The sequence below is a fragment of the Siniperca chuatsi genome, linkage group LG24, assembly GCF_020085105.1.
Source record: "Siniperca chuatsi isolate FFG_IHB_CAS linkage group LG24, ASM2008510v1, whole genome shotgun sequence".
Classification (NCBI taxonomy): domain Eukaryota; kingdom Metazoa; phylum Chordata; class Actinopteri; order Centrarchiformes; family Sinipercidae; genus Siniperca; species Siniperca chuatsi.
This window is the reverse complement of record NC_058065.1, coordinates 6,991,003-7,004,487: the sequence shown is the minus strand read 5'-3', so window position 1 is coordinate 7,004,487 and position 13,485 is coordinate 6,991,003. Positions and strand designations below refer to the sequence as shown.

Genomic DNA, 13,485 nt, shown 5'->3' with positions numbered 1-13,485 from the left:
TTCCCAGGGAACAATAAGTAGCATGTGTTAGGAGGATCAGGCAGATTCACTGTAAGGGAATTAGGGCCCTGAATGGCTTCCCCTAATTGGACTTGAATGGACTTTGTCTATGGGAAACTAGTTCTTAAAGATGAGCCTCTTACGCACAATGGCCGTCGCTCGGTGTGGGAAGTGGGTTGAGCTGACAACTGTTTTAGGCACAGATGAGCAAGCACACACATACACTTAAACACACAGGGGATCTTGATTGTGTAGTGAACGCTCTTCTGACCAGACAATCATATATGTTAGCATGAGACACTGAGGTCGCTGCCATCTCGCCTTGAGAGAGTCAGTGAGAGTAATTAACACCTTGTTAAGACCGGAGGAGTTAGGATTAATTAGACGCTCGCTGGCTCAGGGAGCTCCTTCCGACTCTCATACACACCCTCAGTCACAAGTTCCGTGCCAGCTGAGGGGTTTTACATACACTCTCTCTAACACACACACACACACTGAATACAAAGCAGTGATACATTCATCAGCGAGAGCCCTGAAGACTCTTGCTTTAAGAGGCTGAAATGACATCTCGATGCCGGCGTCTCAGCAGGAATCAATTAGCGTCCAACCCGCCTCTCACCCGTCTTATCAATTAGAGCTACACAGCCAATTTGGCAATGTCAGGATATGAACCAACAACAGCTCGTCTACCGATACCGATGTAACTGAACTTCAGTAATTACCATGTTTAAGTGTTTTAACTCTCTAGATGACAAAGCATTTAAATTGTTTTACAATGTCTTTTATGAATCGTGAAGACTGTGGAGGCAGACATGTAGCATGAAACAGTGTAGCTATATTTTAATTATTTATGCTGTCTTTAAACAGAAAATGCAGAAACAAAGCTTTCTTAATTGCTCACTATTTTAAAAATAGAGATTGTAGCATTATCAGAACAGCTACTGTTTTTGTGAGCAACAGAGTTTAAGGTTGCTAAGGCCTTGCAATAATTTAAGGTGGAAAATAATCTGAGTCTGTTACATGTTGTCAACTATTGGAGTTTAGCAAATTTAATTTAAGGCTAAGTAAAATTATGGCCATTTATAACTTTACAGTACAAAGGCCAGAGGATTTTGAGGTCCAAAAGACAACCAAAAGGACCAAATTTAAGGTGTAAATATAGTTATAATCCTTAATCCAAACATTTGGCAAGACTTCTTCCGGTAACAACAAACAAAACCAAAAACTACTATAAACTATGACTACTGTGTGACCATGAATTAGGGGGTTTGTACACTATGCCTGAAAGTGCCTCATAAACTTCACACACAACTATCCTGCAGTGTATACTATCTAGTAAAGCAGAAATACCCCAAAACATAATTTGAAAAAACAACAGCTAGGATCTACAGGAAACCTTCAGTGTTACAGCTCGTATAATTATGTCGATTGTGCACATTCATACTGTCCTCTATAAAATGTGCCGAGCTACGACAAATCTGTTTGAAGTGGACAGATTCTTAAAGGATGTGTGTTTTTGCCCTTCCATCATGGCCTGGGGGGGCTGACAACACCCGCCATCAAGGGAAGGAGAGAGGGGGTGAGGCACCCTGACACTTTCTCTGACACTCTCTCTTTTCCCCTTTTCATTGTAAACAGAAAATGGCATTCCTCGAGCTCAGCATTTTGCCCCCTTCTCTGTCTTTTGTCTCTCTTGTTCTTTTGTCTCTGCTTGTTTTTTTGGTTGGACGTGCAGTGGATGGGAGGATGGGCAGCTGGACGGGATGACTGGGTGTACAGTGTGATGTGTCCTGTCTACATGTGAAGTCATTCCCAAAATATCTACCTTTTGAAAGAAAATGATCAGGTTGTGAAAAAACACTTTTAGGCAACACCTGCACTCAAAAAATGATATTTTGCAGCTCGTACAGCGTCCGGCAGCTGTGGTTTGTCCTACAATTTGCATGGGGGGAAAGAGAGACGAGAGTCTACAACCATAGATGGAAAAAGGAGTTCTGTGCAGTTGGTGTTATACTCTCCAAAGAGAAATGTAGCTCTGTCATCAGCAGTCTGATTTACTCAATTTTGACATTAGTGCTGTTGATATTTGATTTAAATTTCATTAGTTTTGAAAATTCCTCTTGCAATTTGAGTCTCTGATACACATAGTATAGCATTACTTCAACACAAGACCTAAAAGACATCAGACTAGGTTGTACAGTAATGTTGACTACTGTAGTTTATCTGGCCAGACTATAAAGTCAGCCTTGCAGCCAGTTTGTCCCTGTGGCCAATCGTGGTACTGCAACAAAAAGCGTTTTCCCCAGTGGCCGCCATCAAAAAAGACATAGTATGTAAAACTACTGACAGGACAAGGGAATTTTTAAACTGTAAAGATTTAATAAAACTGTCCCAGAACCCAGAAAAGTTAATTTTATACACAACATCATCTTAATTAGGGCAGCAAACTAATGAAGTGGTTAACTGTTTAGTTTTATAAAGTCAGAAAGTACTGGAAAATGTCCATCAGAGACCTGAGGTCACATCTTTAAATGTATTTTTTTGTCCGACTAGCAGTCTAAAACCCAGAGACTTGTTTTACTAATATAGAAGACTAAGTAAATCAGCAAATGTTCATATTTGAGAAGCTGGAGCCAGTGAATTTTTGGTATTTTCCATCAATTATCTAATCCTTTCATCGATTTTGTGGACGAGTTTGTGGGGTAAGGGAAAGAGCCACTAATGTGTCGTCGGCCATGCAGTGCAGAAGCAAACGAGAAAATACCTTTTTTGGTGTATATGTTGGGTCTTCCAGTTCTCATAATACATCCATGGACAAGATTCCTACAGTTAGATATACGACCTTAACATATGAAACATTATCGATTGCTTTGCTTACCAGCGAGGAATCTGGGGGCAAAGAAATAAACAGAAAAGCCCACTACATGATGTTATTATGAAATTATAATTATTATATTTCTATATCTCTGTCTCTCTCATCTTTCCTACTAGACTTGGCTTATTTAATATAGGAGACTTTAACAATGTTATTTCTATGGTACAACAGCCCTGGGTTCACTGTAATTTATCTAACTTCTTTGGTAAGTATCTTTGGAAATTTGTACACAAATATGTATAAAGCTGTATAATTTTCTTTATTTGTACAAGAGCAAATGTTAAAATGAGAGTTAATTGAGTTGATTGAATTGAGTGTGATCTTCTGTGTGTGAGTGTATTATTTTATGTACATACGTGTGTCAGAGGTTATCTGTGATGTGATGGTTGCTCTGTGACTTTAGACAGACAGATGACATCGTCTTCTGTGTGTTACCGTGTGTGTTTGTGTGTTAATTACCAAATTATCACGTTCATTTCGTGCAAATCTTTTGTGGGTCAACCATGCCCCCCCACCACCACACACACACTTTCCCCTCCCGTCTCTATGCTTTGTAAAACCAACTCCCTTTCCTTCTGCTGCAGACACACACACACACCCTCCTAATTATGTTCCATTATGTCACCCCCTCTGTCAGCTCCTGAAAAAACATCTCTTTCCCTCTCTGTCATCCTCTGCACATCTCTCTCTCACTGCATTCCTTTTTCCATGTTACCTCCCTCCATTCATCTCTCTCTCCTTCCCTCTATCTCTCTCGCTCATCCCTTGTTCCTGTGAGACAGTGTCTTGTAACAATACCAAGCTTAATCTCCGTATCAAAGCCGTTTTTCCCCTTCACCGAACACACACACAAACACACAGATACACTTTCACTGGGCTGTCACCGTGTTTTTTTTCTCCATGTTTTGTTTCTTATGAAGAGATGAAAATGCAAAAGGGCTAGTCAATATCATACACATAAATACAGTGTTACTAGATGTTACACCAACTATTATGAAAGCCTACAAATGATTTACTTACAGCCAAAAACATATTCAACACTTTAGTTTCGCTTGGTATGCATACTAGTTTTCTGAATTCATTTTTATTTATTTAGTTATGTACATTCACACACATAGCCCAATCCAATAATGTACAAAATGGTCAGATTATATCAAACACAGCTCATCTGTCATTCCCTCCTTTGTATCTCCTCTTTATGTCATTAATACAGCATTTAGAAGGTGTTCAAATTCAAGGAATTGGGCTATTCAAAAGTGGGAACTACAAAAAAAAAAAATCAACCATAACATTTTATTAGTGTAGTATGTGTGTTCAAATTCTAATTTGTCAACAGAATAAGATTGATGTCTTTTGTTTCCAGAGCAAATTAACTAAAATATACTTGCATTAAGTGCTATTTTTTGCACTTGTGGTGTGATCCAGCATGTTTCACATCACTTATAGCTGGGATGTAGTTTAACAAGTAAAAGTGAAGTTCAAATGTTCCATTATGCAGAAACATGGTATAGACTTTTGGTATGCATTTTTTTTTTTTACAGTGTACTGTTAAGGTCTGCAGGGCAGGAACAGGAAAAGAGTTGTTTAATGTTGGTTCAGTCCGAAAGCCTGTGATGGCATAACAATAAGATAATATTTGGGTCATTCCTGTTTGATTAGGAAGGTTTCTAGGGGACGATTTCTTTTTTTCGCCACGAGGACCCTCAAGGTGTAGACAGTGTTTGAGTGGCTAATGAGGTGGATAAATTGAAGATTATAACCGTGTGTGTGTCAGATAAAGTGGAGTGCATTTACACACATGCATTATGTACAAACAGGGACACACACACACACAAGAAAATGCAAGTAAACTATTTGCTCCTGTTAAGATTGCCTATTCAATTTTGAACGATATTCTCATTATGTAGGAAATAACTGAAACTTACTGATTCACTCCAGCAGTAAGCAAAACTTACTTGAGTGAGACTAAAGCTGCTCTAAACAAACTAAAACAAAGGTTACTTGATCTTAAATTGACACATTTGACATGAAATAATCTTAAAAAGAAATTGGAAAAGCAGAGATCCTACTTTTACAGAAAGAATTTGGCTGCCAACTTCCTCTTAGTGACCTGTGTTTAAAGTTGCTTGTTTGAGTAATTTACAAGTATACTAAGTCCTCATGTGTAAAAACATTTCCTCTCATTTCTTCTTCTTATTCACACATTTACACCTCCGAGTTTTCTTTAAAGAAACAAGAGTATTTACAAGTAATGACTGCATGACCAGCTGATATATATCCAAAGTAAGCACTCATATGGAGGCCCAGTTCAAGTCAAATTTGATGACATACGACCATGCAGATAAGTACCAAAGCAAGCTGTGCTATTATAAATCTGCAGCACCAACAAACAGGACGCAACATTCAACACTAAATCTACTCTATCTCACCATGAAACTTAAATCTGTTAGTTTGACTAAAATCAATTATTTAAATTTCAAAAAACAGCTATTTGTTACTATCTCATGGATAACAAGCAAAATGAATAATATGATGTGCAGTATATCAATATAGTTCAACACTAAACATCAGCTTTTGGTGCCAGGAAAAACGCACAAGGACCTCTTGCAAGTCTTATTATTCTGAACTGATGTTCAATAACCTTCTGTTCATCTGCTGTTGCTATCAAGATCTGTAATTTTTTTCTCTGCCTACACGCACACTTACAATTGCCAGGGCTGTCAAACGGCACCCTGCAAAATGTAGAAAATCACATTTCACCATAAAATAAATACTGGGATACAGTGTTTTTGTAATTAAATGAAATTCATGCAGAATTTATTCATCTATGAAATGTAATTACTGACCCTATTTTCTTTTCATTCTCTGGCTTCTGCAACAGTTCAATCGCTGCATCACCTCCCAGCTGATCAAGTGGTTCAGCAACTTCAGGGAGTTCTACTACATCCAGATGGAGAAGTTTGCCCGGCAGTCAATCAACGAGGGTGTGACCGCTGCAGACGAGCTGGTGGTGGGCCGCGATGCCGAGCTCTTCAGGGCGCTCAACATGCACTACAACAAAGCCAATGACTTTGAGGTAAGATGAGCCGGAGGTGGGCTTTCCGATGCGTGTAAGCAATGTTAGCCTTGTGAGTTTGGTTAATATAAAGGCAGATCATGATTAGTTTGGAGTTTGGAGGGAAGCAAAACAAAGCTCTTCAACTCAGCAATGTAAAATATAACAATGGCAAGTATGTGTGTGCTTGTTAATGAGAGTGAGAGCAATATTCTTTTCATTTTAAAGTTTGTTGCTCTATTATTGCAAACCCTCTCAAAGCTGTCTTTTTTTGATTGATGCAGTCGTAGTATCAAAATCTAACTCCTGTTATGAAAAGTTTCATGTTTTAACTTTAACTAGAGGATTATATGGTTGCATAAATAACCCCAAACCCTTTCAAAAATTTTTGGAATATGTAAAAAACTGAATTTTCCTCAATGCAAGGCCTTTTTTTATTCCATGAAAAGTTGACATTTTAGAAAAATTTCATTCACTGATTGCTCTACTATCTGTTAGTTTGCTGGAATTTGGGATAAAGGGTTAGTTTGCCTTCAGTTTAGTCAGTATGTGATTGATTTGGATTTTTCCCCCCAAAATATTTCAGCTGGAACAAGTTTCCTTTATCCAGTGCACATTATTTAAAAAATGAAGACTCCCATCATTAACAAACTGTTTCTCAGTTCACTTTTAAAACTTAATTAAAACTGGATTCAGCACAACACACACACACACTCACACAAACGTCCTCTACCAAGTCAGCTGTTCAGAGTGCAACAGTCACCTCACTATTCTGCTGAGGTGTGGATGTCGCAGAATGTGTGTGTGTTTGTGTGTGTGTGTGTGTGTTCGATGAGGCGAAAGAGGACGCCGCTCGAGGCGTGGGTGTCCTTGTCAAAGCGATTTGCAGAAGTCACATTCTCTCCCTCACTTTTTCTCTCCCAATATTGGTCTAAGGGGACCTGAGGGCCCTTAAACTATTCAACGTAACATCAGCAGCATTTAGATGTCCATTAGCACACACCTCACCGCTGACACACACACACACTTTTCGTTTTTGCTTTGGGAAAGAAATGCTGATGCTTAGTTGGAGCTTAAATGCATAAAGAGTAAGATTTGCAGGCAACACACACAAACAGACTTTAAGGTATCTAAGTATTCTTTTTTGGAGGCATGAAGAGCAAATGCTTTGCATGCTTTGCATAACAAGAGTCAGGTAGCTTTTCACGGGTGTGTATGTAAAGAACCTGTACAGGAAATATAGACACACATGCAAATTATTTGTGTGTGTGTGTTTATTTTAGCTGGTCTTCAGTGGGGTTATTTTAGAGACTATAGGGTAAGGTTCATATTGGGGTCAGGAGTGAGAACCATAACTCTGACTTTGCATATTTAAGCCTTTCAACCACATATCAATTATACTTTAAATTAGTGCCAACCATTCTTGAAAGCCTACCATAAGTTTTGTAACTGATTTCCCACCCTTCCCACATCCATTAGTTTCATTTCATTTCATTGCAATATGAAAATCAACTTGAAGACATTTGAAACCAGAAACTGAGATAGGCAAATCATTACAGTGAACATTTAATTGCCAGTATTTTTTGTGAATATTATAGGAGCGCATTTGTGAACAGTGCCTGAAAACTCATTGACGGTGGTGCATTTGATGAAGCTACTGTAATAGGCGACAACTAATGATTTTTTCAACATTAATTAATCTGCCAATTATTTTATCGTTAAAATAAATAATAAATTAATAGTGACTGTTACAACTTCCAAAAGCCCAAGCTGATGTCTTCAAATAGATTGCAACAAAATGGGACCCTACCAGAGCCCAGACTCATGAAGACCTCTACTTTTCAAGTCTTTGCATGTGTCCTGAGATTAATGGAAACTAATGGCTGGCTGAAAGGTAGAAAATCAGTATAAAAACGTATGATAATGTGTTGAAAATGGTCAGGATGAGTAGCTAAAAGGCTAATTCACAGCCATAATAACGTAGAATTGTAATCAGTAGAAGATGCTGATAAGGAATTCAGTAAAAGAAAGTGCGCGTCCTTTGTGCAATAAAGCAATGGTGTTTGCAAAGGTTGGTATAAATTTTCTTTTCGTGCTTTGTCCCCTGTCCTGCCTGCCTCCTTCTCTCCCTTCACCTCCCTCCTTCCATCCCTCCGTCCGTCCGCCCTGAGGGAACATTACTGGCTAGGGACCCTCTCTCTCCTTCCCCCCCGTCAAACTCAGAGGCGTGAAACTGGAACCCTGGCCGATTCAGCAAGTCTCCCAACATACACACACACAGAAGTCTTCTCCTTTTGCCAAATTTAGCATCATCAGAGTTCCACCTTGGTTTGTCCCCCATCACCACCCACTTCCACTCTTCCCCTCTTTTCCTCCTCTTTTTGCTCCCTCTCCTTCCTCCCACCCTTCCTGCTGAATCTGTCCTCTGTCAATATGGTCTCTTCGTCACCTCCTCTCCTTATCCTCTTCTCCCTCTTTCATTTAGCTCCTCCTTCTCTATCCCCTGCTGCCTTTTCCTTCTCTCCTATTGCCCTTCTCTCTCTCCCAGTCCTCCACTCTTCTCCCCTCTTTTCCTTTTCTCCTTCATCCCAACCTTAACTCATCCTGATTCCCATCTTATGTCTCTCTTTTCCTCTTTCCTCTCTTTTGGCACTCATTTTTTCCACTTTTCATCTACTCTCATCTTCTCATCTTTATGCCCCAACAGTTTTTATTTCTTCCATAAAAATCAGCTCTTTGTCCAATTACATGCTCAAAGAAGGGCTTGTAAGGTTAAATAATTTGCATTTGTTATGTTTTTATGGTTAAAAAATGAATTTACTGTTAGTCAACACTGTGTTCTTAGGTTTGATGGGTTGAAAAAAGCTTGTGTTATTAGTAAACGTACATGGCCAGCATTTTAAATAGTCACTGTAGAGTATTGCTGTGGAAAGGTGAGTGTAATTTGTCGGGAGTTTGTGTGTGTGTGTGTGTGTTGTCGTCTTCCAAAGTTGGCGTAAACAGGCCCCAGTAATTATAGCAGCTTCATTAATTACCACCTCCTCCTCCCCTCTCCAGCCACATTCTTCTCTCTCTCTCAAACTATTTTATCCTAATTGCAGCTCTGCCCACTAACTAATGAGGAAGGCAAAGAAAGGAAGGAGGCTGGAGAAAGGGAAAGGAAACAGGGAATAGTCTCATCTTCAAAAAGCGAGGGAAAACAAAAAGAGACAGAGAGAGATTTTCTTTGCCAGGACACTCAGGGATAGGTGTCAGCTTCTACCTTCTGCCAAGAGGAAAAGAAACGTTTCCTCTTTTTCTTATATTGAGAACAGATTGACGAGTCGTTGGTTAAGGCTGCCAGCAGCATTGGGCATGGCACACTTAACTGGTGAGTTTGTGTGTGCTAAAGTTTTGGTGCGATATTTGAAGTACACCTACACTTTGGTGACTTAGGCATGCCAGAGGACATGCACACACTGCTGAACTCTCACACACAGACTAAATGTGAGTATGAAGTGGAAGAATAGCGGCCGAGAGCGTTGAAAGGGATGAAGTTGTAATATTTTGGTGTGTGTGATGGCTGAAGAGGGACAATGAGATGTTTTTATGAAGCTTTCTAGAGGACGTTCTCATCTTTCCAGTTCAAGGATCCTCACTGGCTCTGTCAGCACCAAACAATGACACAGCTGCGCCTCACACATTCACACACACATATGTTCACACATACGTACACACAGATACTCATTTGTGTTCGTCTAAAAGAGCAGAGATACCCTCCCTTGAGGGGTGGGTGTGGTTGCTACCAAAATCTGCCCTTTGACTTTGAATGACACACATACACACACACCTAGAGGCCACAGAGTGGTCACACACTCACATTTCAGGGCTATCTGGTTTCATAAGCTATGCACTTCATGAAAGGCTAAACTTCTCATGTCTTTCTCTGCCGTTTTAGATTCTTTGTCACCCTTTGTCTCTCCTTATTCATCTATTCACTCATCTTTTCTGCTTCATCTTCATACAAGTCCACTGAAAAAGGGGGCGAGCTCGACTCTCAGGAATTGATTCTCAAAGAGGGCTTTCTATCAGATTCTCTCTTCTCATAGAACATTTTCTGCAGCTTTAAAAAGATGCCTTGGTGCTGAAGTTTGGGTTTATTTTTTGTATTGTGCCCAATTCTGTTTTTCATCATTTTGTTATCAATGAATCAACACACAACAAAATATTAAATATTCGTCTGTCTCAATCCATTAGCCTTAAGTTTATGTTTTTTCCTCGGGTCTCCTCCGTCTTTCTGTTGTCCTCACCCTTTTTTGTCTGTTTGTAACCTACCCAGAAGGTGCACACACACACACACACACACATTTCAAAGACTACACCTGTCCTGCTTTCTTTTACTCACCTCCCTCTTCCTCTGATCTCTCCCTCATTCTGAGTGGAGAGCTTTGGGCAATTAATACATCTTACACACTAGGGTTCATGTGATGTTGTTTTTTGAAGTATTTTACTACTGGAGACACCAGCTTTAATTTACCATCTGTAATTTGACTATTTTCATGTGAAGTATTTAATGTCGCCCCCTTAAATGTATTAAAAGAGGGTACTAAGGCATCTGAAACTGAATTTTAGACTATCTAGACTATCATGGGACACCAAAACCCTCTTAATTAAAATAATTAAAATACAAATAGTGTCAAAAGTGTCTCAAGGGAATCAGTTCAGATTAAGGGATTCCCACAAACAACCAGTGTAGAACCAATAACTTCTACAATAATTATCCAGTAAAAAAACAGCTTCATAGCTACTGGACCAAAGTTAGATGTAACCTTGTCTCCTACAAACTATGTTTATGTGCTATTGATTTGCTTTGCCATATACATTCGTGCGTAGGTCAGGATAGGTGGATGGGCAAACAAAGCAAAAAACTTTGACGCTGGAGACTGGGATTTGCATCATGCAACATATTGTTAGCTGTAGGTGACTGAAACACTTGGTTAAGATTAAGAAAAGATCAGGGTTTTGCTGAAATGAGTCAAAACATCACATCTCGTGCTTCAAGTCAGCATTATCATTTTACAATATTTAATCAAGACGTCGATCTTTCCCTGACCTTAACCAAGAGCTTTGAATGGCCTAAACACATCCACAAAGTTATTCATGTTTTAGTTGCCAGGAGTACATACTGTATGTAAAAATCAAGACTATTTTCTAATGCAAATTAGTTGTAAATGAACATTTATTTTTAGGAAGCACTGTTAAATACACACACACACAAACACACACTCTTTGTTGCTGTCACTCAGTGTCTTTAAGCAAGTATGAGCACTGTCTTTCTCTCTCTGTTGCTGCTTGACAGAGAGCAGTATGGTACAGACAATGCCACCTGCCAGTTTGTGTCACTATAATTATAGCTATCTGCTTGCAGTGTGTGTGTGTGTGTGTGTGTGTGTGTGTGTGTGTGTGTGCATGCACGCGTGTGTTTCTGTCTTAGTATTCCAGTTGAGAAGAAGAAGGCATCATCTTTGTCACTGAGCCTGATTGGAGTCACGAGGGGGCGGTGTATTTGTGTGTATGCGTGCATGTGTGCCTGTGTATGGTCTTCCTGTATGTGTGTGTGTGTGATTATGAGTGTGTGTGTTGTGCATGCAGTGATTCCCTTCCCCTGCCCCAGCTGTCTCCTTAGCTTTAACAATAGGCCTGGTAACAAAGACGTGGCCTTCAGCCTCCGTCATGTGATACTAGTGGTCTGCAGCCTCTTAGTCAGATGACCCAGGCTATTGTCCTCTATGGGTGACACACACTTGCACACACACACACAAGGAAGCACAGAACACACACCAATCCAAGGAAGCACAGCATGCGTATGAACGGACACATGCAAACTGCAGCGTGCAGCTAAGACGAAGACAGACGCAACGGTTGCACACAAAGAGAAGAAACACACACTTATGAGATAGTTACAACAGACACACACAGACGCAATCCCAGGACGCAGACCCTTCCTCTCAGTCACATGCAGTCTGAACAAAGAGAAACTTTATTGCCATTGTCCTGGTGACAGTGAGATCAGTGACTGATTGACAAAAGAGCAGCAGAGAAAGGAAACATATTGCTGATGTCCTGGAGGAACCCCCAGTCTCCACTTTTACCTTTTTTTACCTTTACATTTACACTTTAAATGGCTGCTGGCAAAGGATTTGTGACACTGAGGCCATGAGAGAGAGATGGATTTATTTGCCATCGGACAGCTGATGATTTCTCTAAAATGTATGAGTTGTTTTGTTATTAACTTTTTGTTAACCTGCAAAAGGTGTCTGTGAAAGTGTGATCTTTCTTACTTACAGAATGGCTGCTATCTGCCTAGTGCAAATATGGGTGACTGTGTCAAAAATCACCTTACCAACAGGTTTTTGTTTGTGCTATTTATGTGAAGTATGTATACGGTGCAGCAGGAACATAGAGGAACAGAACTGAATTCCCTAGCTGGAGAAATTACACAAAAAGAAAGTCCCATTTCCCCTTTCATGAACAACTAGTGATAAAGCAACATTGAGCAAGGCACTGAATCCCCAACCAGAGCAGTTTCTAACTATTTTGGGGCATGTGAAAGTCAAGTCTCAAGTCTTGCCAATGCAACTTTCAGGTCAAGTGTCAAGACCTTGAGGGCAAGTCTAAGGCTTTGTTCAGACTGCTGGCAAATCAGATTTGTTTCTCAAATCAGATCTTTAAGACAAAATGTTTGTTATTTGCAAGTGATAAGATCGGATTTGTGTGTCCAGACAACACCAACCTACCTGCATAGGTTGCTGTGGTAACGACGTAACTATGAACGCTGGTGACACGGCTTTCCAACGCAGAAGCATGAGAAACTGAGATCCATCATCTCACCCTCCAAACAATCGCACTGTCAAGTCGTGGTGCAGAACAGAGGATGCATCATACTAGCCTCCTCCGTTGCACCAGACAAACTCAGCAAGGATGATGCATCCTCCAATATACTTCTGTCATTCTGGATTTGATGACGTTGTCGTGTGTCGCGTTGCGAATGATGCAAAAGACACTTTGAAATCCAATTTGAGTAGACAGAGAGTCCAGACTGAGACGCATCTGTAGAAATCCATTTGAAATCGCATTTCAGACTACCTCCAAATGTGGCTTGGATCCGATTTTCAAAAATCGCATTTCATGTGGTTTTTTGCTTTCCAGACTTTAAAATCAATCTGGATACAATCAGGATAAGCCAAAAAACTGATTTGGGCTGGCAGTCTGAATAAGGCCTAAAGCACTTTGCAAATCTTTCAGGTTTCTGAATGATGACAAAATGATGCAGCATTTGAACATTTTCTTTTCAAATCTGTATTAATACTTTTTTTGCAAAGCTGAGACAAACTCTTTTCCCTGGCTTTATAATTACATATTCACGGTGGTTAGCCATGCAAGGCCTGCCTGTCATGGTCTTATTTATTTTTACTTTATTTTTTTATGTTCCTGGAACCAGAGAATTTAATGTTTTTGTTTTCGAGCGTCAAGGCAAGTGTCAAGTCTTAATTTTTCTGTCTTACTGTTGAGTCTA

The 13,485-nt window shown here is 39.8% G+C and overlaps 2 protein-coding genes across 3 annotated transcripts in view; one reads left to right on the top strand and one right to left on the bottom strand.

Moving 5' to 3' along the window:
- The window catches only part of ccdc28a (coiled-coil domain containing 28A), a 214,863-nt gene that overhangs the window by 139,831 nt on the left and 61,547 nt on the right, over positions 1-13,485 (bottom strand). The gene's annotated exons all lie outside the window — the stretch shown is intronic.
- LOC122872386 (prospero homeobox protein 1-like) overlaps positions 1-13,485 on the top strand; it is a 40,845-nt gene that overhangs the window by 17,343 nt on the left and 10,017 nt on the right. For both annotated transcript variants that reach the window (XM_044188569.1, XM_044188570.1), the window contains exon 6: positions 5,757-5,951. In XM_044188569.1, coding sequence (XP_044044504.1) covers positions 5,757-5,951 — 195 coding nt within the window. The remainder of the gene's footprint in view (positions 1-5,756; positions 5,952-13,485) is intronic.